This window comes from Melitaea cinxia, chromosome 25 (genome assembly GCF_905220565.1).
Source record: "Melitaea cinxia chromosome 25, ilMelCinx1.1, whole genome shotgun sequence".
Lineage (NCBI taxonomy): Eukaryota > Metazoa > Arthropoda > Insecta > Lepidoptera > Nymphalidae > Melitaea > Melitaea cinxia.
Window position 1 is genome coordinate 6,981,719 of NC_059418.1, and position 9,266 is coordinate 6,990,984.

Genomic DNA, 9,266 nt, shown 5'->3' on the forward strand with positions numbered 1-9,266 from the left:
ACTAGCTATTTTTGTAACATATCTCTTAATAGGTATAACGTCTTGTAAATAAGTTATTAAACCGTGTTTAACAGTTAATATATGCATGTAACGTAAACGCAACAAAATCTTAACGCCATATTTGTTTGCGACTTTGTGACTTTAGTTTTGTTGTTGCCATTTGAATAATTTTAATTTATAAATTCTGATAATTAAAATAAACCTTATAAATATTCATTTATGCATTTGTAATAATATTTTTGTTACTTATATGAAGTTTGATATTCTAATAAGTACACAAAACTCCTATAATTGACTAATTGGTTTAATGGGACTTATATGATAGGCTCTGTGACTTTTCTTATCTTTACACCATTGACAGCTGAGTGATTGACGTATGTTGAGGAGTGTCGATGATTAAGCTGACTTCGGGATTTATGAATATTTAACTAGTGAGTTCACTTATTTTTCCTAATGAAATAATGGTCTAGAGCTTTCGTTACAGGTTACATAAAATTTCAGGTCAATAATCGGTGTTATACTTTAAATATCGAACTTATTTACAGTGATATTGCAAGATATTTACTTTTTAATTTAGTACGTAATTCAGCCACGAAAGCGTGGCGATCGCAAATTATTTTCGTCACGTGACCGTTTGAACCGCCAAAATAAGTGTCACTATTCGCCGACAGCACGAAATTCTCTTACAAAGAAAACGTTATAACGATATTTTATGCGTGTTTGTTTATTGTTTCGTAAGGTATTCAGTGAATTTGTAAAGATCTAAGAGTAAAACTAACAATTCCCCATTAAAAGTGATATATATATAATGGCAAAAGTGCATATAACGAATGTCGTGGTGTTGGACAATCCTAGTCCATTTTTCAATCCGTTCCAATTCGAACTGACCTTCGAATGCATAGAAGAGCTCAAAGAAGATTTGGAATGGAAGATGATTTACGTTGGATCCGCTGAATCTGAGGAGCACGATCAAGTTTTAGATACAATATATGTAGGACCGATTCCAGAAGGTAGACACATGTTTGTTTTCCAAGCTCCCCCGCCTGATGTCACACGTATACCAGAAAACGACGCGTTAGGAGTAACAGTAGTTCTACTAGCGTGTTCGTATCGCGGTCAGGAATTCGTTAGAGTCGGTTACTATATTAATAACGAGTACATGGAAAGCGAACCGGAATTACGAGAGAACCCTCCAGCGAAACCTCAGTTCGACAAAGTAGTTAGAAATATTTTAGCATCAGAGCCAAGAGTAACTAGATTTAAGATTAACTGGGCTGAACCAGACGCGGCGGCGGCGAATGACAGCGGGGATGGCAACTTAGAAACCTCGCATGCACCAAGTAATGATTCCTATGGTGCGTCATTTAACGCTGATAGTCAAATAAGTGGTATTGAATTCCACGGAAGCTTAAGTGGTTACGGTGACAATTCAAATTCGATAGCTCCCATGGAGTGTTGAGGTGAGAGACAACATTCTTAAATATTTTTTTTATGTCTGCTTGCTTTTTGTTACTGGAATAAATTGCTTATACAATAATATCTGTCTGAATGAGCCTTTACATGTACTCTTTGTGTATGGGTTCCTTGTCAAGTTGATTAATGTGGCATATAATAGTATCTAACATAAAATATTTAGCTATATTTTGCTCTTTCACCCTCAAATCTACTTTATTTGTTAGATGTATCTATTCATAATAAGTAAATTTCGATGACGATGACAAACGACGCTTTGGCGCAACTGTCACATCACTGGTTTGTGTGGCTGTTACACTGGCGGTTGCGGGTTGGATCCCAACACATGACAAACATTTGTATTGGCCATACAGATGTTTGCCATGGTTTGGGTGCTTGTGCCCCTGTGGGTCTCCCCACTGTGCCTCGTAAAGCACGTTAAGCCGTCGGTCCTGGTTGTTATCATGTACACCTGGTAGCGGTTGTTACTCATAGTTGGGAACATTGTACAACCCGCATTGTAGCAGCATGGTGAATAAAGCTCTGATCCTTCTCTTACATGGAGAAAGAGGCCCATGCCCAGCAGTGGGATATTACAGGCTGTACCGAAAATCATATATCCCATTAGAAATTTTATTTGTGAGATATCTTTCAGTAATAGGTGTAACATACCTTAATTTATATGAGTTTAAGTTCTTTATACTGTCGTATTACAGACTGGCAGATGTATCTATTGTAGGAATTGTCAAAGATGTTGAAAACGGTTTTTCAGGAGTTGGCAAAAGAAAACTGAAAAAGTTGTGTGTGAAAGTCAGAAAAAAAAAAATAGAAAAATGATATAAAAGTAAATTATGTGTGAGGGTCTTTGGTCAGTCTATCGGAGTAGCTACTTTTTAATATTAGTTAAATTTTGCATATGGATTTGTCAAACTCAAACTACTGGATGATGATTGATTTTAAATGTTTCTACACCTGTGCTACGTTAAATTAAATGATATTGACTATACTTTTATTATGGGTGAAGTCAGAGCAACTTTGATGTATTGGTTAACAAAATATTTAAATAAATTTCTTGTTAATTAGGGGCCATGCATAAATTACGTCACATGTGAAGGGGTTGGAGGTAGGGGGTCGAGACTAAGTGTGTCAAAGAGGATCCAAAATTTTGTAACATCACATTTCAAAATATAAAATATCCAGTTGTTAGTTATATAGAAATAAATATAATGTTGAAACTGATGTTACAGTTTAATAAATAAGAATTTATTAGTTATTAGGTAGGGAGAGGGTCTCATAAATGTTACCATCTGTGACAATGATAGAGGAGCGTCTAAAAATCGTGAAAAATTAATGTGACGTAAATCATGGATGGCCCGTAATTAAAAAAAAAATTTTCTTAACAATCACACTAGTATCTATACAATACTCTAAAATAAATAAATTAATAATACAATTCATAATATACAAACTCCATTTCAGGTTGAAGCATCGTCAAGTATGGAGAGCGATTAGCCTTCGAAATTAAAAATGGACTTTCTATGACTGATTATTTCTGAGTCTCTTGATTGTGAAGATGGAGAGAAAACGGGACGAAAAACAGTTTAGATTATGTATTTATGTATATTGAAATTTATGATAACAAAAATCTGGGAATCTTAGAACTTGCTTGCAAATATAGACAGCTTAGCGTCAACCATATTGACGTTACCGCTCCATGTGTTATGGGTGTAATGGTGTGTTATTGTATAATGTATAATAGCCCTTAAAGTTCCTCAATAAACCAGCTGTCATTAATTAGTTACCGTGTTCAAATTTAAACTAGTAAAATATTTGATGAAATTGTGTATGTAACAAAGATTATAAAATAGTAATTCTTTCGTATTTTTTGTAAATTATGTTAGTTATAGATTTATTTATATTTTATTGTCAATTCGGTACAAAAATATACAGACAACTATGTAATTTATATATAAGATAAAAGAAAAATCATCATGGTAGCTTTTCTAGCATGACATATAATTTTCTTTCTTCTTCATTTTGTCTTTTTTTTAGCGTTTATATAGAAGTATGGTATAAGTTCTGTTTCCTTCTGTTCTGACAATAATAGATAAGTTTAGTATGTAATAGTTTATTGAAAATTTTAATTGGTGTTTAATTATGCTCACAGTATCATTATAGATAAAAATGTCTCAATTTTAAATGTTTCTATATCCGTAAAACGATAGTTCTGCTCACAAACCGTTAGTAAAACTAATCGTTTTGATTATATAGGAACTGGACAAAAAGGACGAAAATAAATTTGACTAAATATTAAAAATTTCTTTAAGTCTTAGTGTGCATTTAAAGTGACGTGGGGCTAGGCGGAGTGGGCCGTAAATTAGCCAATCAAACTGCTCGAAATCCCCCACTCATCATTTTATAGATCTCTTATGATATATGAATGAATTCTGGATTATTTCAGTTTTGAAGGTAGTATCAAAAATGTCTACTAACTACCCCATTTTTTAATTAATTAAAAATATAACAAACTTTGCAAGCAAGTTCAACAAAAAATTATGCTGTAATAGTTTATTTATTGCATTTTTATTCGTTAATGATATTGTAACAATAATTTTGTAGATAGTGTGGAATATTATTTACCAAAACCGAACTAATATAGACTAAAGTTTACAAACTTTTTTCATTTATTTATACATATTTTACCTCAACCCTACAATATAAGACCTATAAAATTGTACTGGCTGTAATCAGTGACATTGCAAGGCGTGAAACATGTGAGTGCACATAAAGGGACCTACCGATGCTTTTAGGACTAATAACGTCACCAATTAAGAAGCTAGTTTGCATTAACGCTTTACAAAGAAGCTCATAAAGTCGACTATGAGGCCGTTGTAACTGTTTTCAAATATCGCAAACTTTTAACTGTTGGAATACGAGGCTTGAGTAGAAGTTACGAAGTTAGAATACGAGGCTTGAGTAGTTCTTGGGAAAGAAAGATGTTTCGCTGATGCCACTTCGCATAGTCCACACTCTTCTGGCTTATTGTTGGTGGTTCACATTACGCTTTTGTTTTTTTTATACTACAAGTCCACCTGGTGCCGGTTACCGTAGCCTTGACGCCCTCAATACCAGGTTCATTGCAAGTGCGATGCCAACCCTTGTCCGACTCTCTCCTGGAGTTTTGGCTACCTTACTCACTTACAGGGACCCAGTATTGCTTGAAAGTAGTGTTATTTAGCTGTGTTCTTATTTAAGGTCCTTGAACATTCGGAATGTTCTAAATTTGGACAAGTATATTTCCTGCTGAGCCAGACTTTAATAGAACGCATAAAATAATGCTATGACATACTTGTTTGTTGCTTCGAAACGGTCTAGTATGTAAAAATACTCAACTTATTTTTAACTTCACCCATGTGATACATATATGAGACCTTTAGCTAACCTTTACACATTTGACCTGTGACCTTACAAAGGTTACGGTATCAAATGAAAAGAGCAGGTAAATATAATCTCTGTAGTAGACATTTAAAAATTGAAAAAAAAAAAAAATTAAAGCTTTTTTGTAATTGCACACCTTACAAAAATCAAGCGATTTTTTGAACTACATTATCTCTATTTATTTTCTATCGCACGTGTAGAACAATATATACATATATAATAACAATAAAAATTATTCCGTGGACGTCCGGCTGTCAGATGTACCTATGTATGAAAACTGGTGGAGTCACGATAACTGCCGAAAAACTTAACTGATCAAATTCATTTATCTTTTATACACTTCAGTATGATTTAAAACTAAGTCCTTTCACGATCACGGTCTATTTCAATGTAGTTTATTTATAATTAGCAACATCACTTTTGAACTTTTCAAATTTTGTTACTTTACTTGATTTTTAATAAGTTTTGTGCTAATAATTGTGTTTGCTGACAAACTAAGAAAAACCGCCTTCAATTATATCGAGAAGTAAAACAACGTAGGTAGACAAAAAAATTGTCGAGTAAATACGCATTATCAAAGATTACTCCAAAGTTGTAATCAGATCTCGATAAAATTTAAATGTGACCACGTGATAAACATCGGCTTTCGATTAAATTAAAAATCATCAAAATCGGTACACCCAGTAAAAAGTTATGCGGATTTTCGAGAGTTTTCCTCGATTTCTCTGGGATCCCATCATCAGATCCTGGTTTCCTTATCATGTTACCAAACTAGGGATATCTTCTTTCCAACGAAACAAGAATTATCAAAATCGGTTCATAAACGACGGAGTTATCCCCGAACATACATTTAAAAAAAAACACAGTCCAATTGAGTAACCTCCTCTTTTTTTTAAGTCGGTTAAAAATGCCATGATTTAATCATGATATTGATTGAGAACGGCTTGCTTGGAATATCTGATTCCAATTTGCCAAATGGAATTTTATGTTGTAGGAAGAGGACTCCATTTTATACGGCTAAACTTAGGAGTACGAAAATTGTAAGTACTTGTCAATTTAGCTAATTTGAGGACAAAGGCGGTAGTGTCGTCCTTATTCCAACCCGCAATTGTACTAGGATAACAGCATCCAATAGAAGTATTTTTAGCCTATTCTTACACACACATGCAGTTTAGATTAAGCGGTGCGCTTGTTTACCTCCTCACACTTTCTGTGCTCCTAGTATCTGTAAATATTATTTTTAATAGTGTTTTGTGATACTTGCAAATATATGAAAATATCTCTCGTGTTTGTTATCGGGCTCTTCCAGTTTTAATGTAATTGGTACTTCTGAATTCGACAGCAACGGAATAGAATTGAACAGACATTGTTGCATCGACATCCTTAAGGAATACTGTGCCAGTGCTATTTATCGTAACTATACAGGACAGCTAAAAAAAAAAAAAAACGTTACGATACTTGCTAAATTAATAAAGTTATTTAGGCGAGGCGAACGTAAGTTAAGAGGGAGGTGGATATAGGTATAAGTTAGTGAAGATAGAAAGAGAGAGTTACGTTTCGTTCATTACTGTAGGACAACTAAAGAAGTTTTACTTCAGACGTGATCCTCGCCCTCGTGAAAATTCGATCCATAGTTTTCAGTAGCTCAAAGCTGTCATCATCATCATCATCATTCCAGCCTATTGCAGTCCACTGCTGGACATAGGCCTCCACAAATTCGCGCCAAAAATACGTGATGCGTGCGTTTTGCCCATAGTCACCACGCTGGGCAGGCGGGTTGGTGACCGCAGGGCTGGCCTTGTCGCACCTAAGACGCTGCTGTCCGTCATCGGCCTGTGTGTTTCAAAGCCAGCGGTTAGAAGGTTATGCCGCCATCGGTCGGCTTCTTAAGTTCCAAAGTGGTAGTGGAACCTTGTTATCCCTTAGTCGCTTCTTACGACACCTACGGGAAGAGAGGGGGTGGCTATATTCTTTGGTGCCGTAGCCACACAGCTCAAAGCTGTAGTAGAAATAAAATATTATGACCTGTTTGAGTGATTTTTAAATTAAAACAGGAAATAGGTACTTATAATTTAATTGACCTAGGTTCGCGGTTCCTATTTCTAAAAAACACCTTTCCCTATTTCAAAAAGCGATTTTTTTTTGTTTATTAACACACACGTACGCTCGACTGTTCCTAAGATAAGCAGCTTAATGCTTGTGTCGTAGGTAACAGTCGGCTGATATAGCTACATTTTTTTTGTTAAATAAATAGGTAGGGAGTAGGGTAGGCAGGTGTTTTATCAGGATTTACAGAGGACTAATTAGAATATTGATGTAACATAGGGTAGCTCGGTTAGCGGTAGGTTCTTCCCGTGGGGGTCGTAAAAGGCGACCAAGGGATAAACTTGACTCAAAATCATCAGGGTCCTGGAGAAAGAAAACTTAATTTGAAGCCCGGAATGGAGTATCCGTCAAGCATTCGTGGCATAGCTCTTAAATACGAAAGACTCCTGCAGCCGAACTGGCTCCACACTTATAGACTCGTCGTTCCTGTGGGCCTAGCCAGTGAGGTCGAGAGGGTGGTGCAGAGCTTAGGCAACTCTGCGTTTTCCTGAAGAATGTCCTAGGCAACACAGTGTCTTTCTGACTCTGCCTAAATCGTCTGCAATAGACGGATTAAGGCCAATGATGATGATAGGGTAGCTTCGAATAACTTTGTAACGTTAGGACGTCTGACACTTCAGTATTCCCGTGACCATGGTTGCTGTAAAGTATCCGACACGTCGGCGGACATTTAAAAAACTTAATAAACCGCGATAAAATCCGAAAAGTTGATTCATTATAATGAGTGAAATTCGTGTAAACATTAGAAAACAATAGGTATTCATAAAATAATAATAATAATCAGCATCATTACTTCAGCCTATCGCAATCCACTGCTGGACATTGGCCTCCACAAGTTGGCGCCATAAATGGCGTGAATTCGTGTGTGTAGCCCAGTTGGTAGGCGGGTTGGTGACCGAAAGGCTGGCTTTGTCGCACCGAAGACGCTGCTGCCCATCTTCGGCCTGTGTATTTCAAAGCCAGCAGTTGGATGCTTATCCCGCCATCGGTCGGCTTTTTAAGTTCCAAGGTGGTAGTGAAACTGTTATCCCTTAGTCACCTCTTACGGCACCCACGGGAAGAGAAGGGGTAGCTATATTCCTTACTACCGTAACCGCACAGCATATAAATAATACCCACACATATTTTGAAGCTTTGTTAGCTTAATGAGTCGCTACATACTATATACATACTATTAGATACTATATACATGTAATAGGAACGAAGCATCAGTATTTTTTAGAAGTGTCGAAATGTGAAATAAGACTGACACAAAATTTTGCCCTTGTGCGACGCAGTGCAGTTAAAATTGAGTGTCAAAAGACAATTGTTTTGTTTTTAGTGGTGAACGCTATGTATATAAAAACTATTTGGTTTTATGTGTGTATGTGTGCGTGAGTATTTATTTTATTATATTTCCTGTTTTTTGTTTCGTTAGAGAATGCAATCTACATTGTGATATAACGTGCTTGCAAGATCTCTTGCGTAATGTGCGAGATTGGATACAGTAAAAATTCTATATTATTTTTTTGAGATTACGTAGTTATATTACTTATAATAAATTAATCGAGTAACATTTAAGAATTATCGCTTGGTTGTAAATTTTATTACATTAAAATTTACGACATATAAATGTTTTTTTTTTTCAACACATCATATACGGTCGTCTATTCTTAAGGTATGCATTTTAATGCCTGTTAAAGGTAACTGCTGACTGACTAACATTTTGTTATAATAAATATAGACATAATTAATACATAGGTACCTATATAAATATATATTACACCCAGACTGAAAGAATCAAAACCACAACCCTGGAGCAGAAAATAGAGTCTCACAACTGCGCCAACGGGACAGACAAAAAATCAGATTTGTCCATCCTGTTGTAATGTTAAATGTAATGTTATAATATTATTAACATAACATAACAATACACTTTATTGTACACCAAAACAGAAATAATACATATCGGATTGATTTTAATAGTATTATAAGGTACGAAGGGCGGCCTTATCGCTGAAAAGCGATCTCTTCCAGGCAACCTAGAGGCAGAGGAGATGGTATTGTGTCGGTATAGGTGTACAAATTGTGACAAAAACGTGTGATTATATTTACTTAGACACATATACATATAAATACACACATACCCACACACATACATACATACATAATTAGCGAAGTAATGAAATTATTTTACATGCAAATATAAAATAATTATTAAAAACTAGGTTTTTTTTTTCTAGATTTTTTGCTGTCACTGATGGTTCAAAATTAAAAGGTCAAAAAGGCGC

At 35.3% G+C, this 9,266-nt stretch overlaps 1 protein-coding gene across 1 annotated transcript; it reads left to right on the forward strand.

The window, feature by feature from the left end:
* Nucleotides 1-808: 808 nt before the first annotated feature.
* On the forward strand, nt 809-4,122 carry LOC123665928 (histone chaperone asf1). The gene is made up of 2 exons (XM_045600157.1): nt 809-1,460; nt 2,932-4,122. The coding sequence occupies exon 1, from the start codon at nt 809-811 to the stop codon at nt 1,457-1,459; it is 651 nt and encodes a 216-aa protein (XP_045456113.1). The 3' UTR covers nt 1,460; nt 2,932-4,122.
* Nucleotides 4,123-9,266: the final 5,144 nt, after the last annotated feature.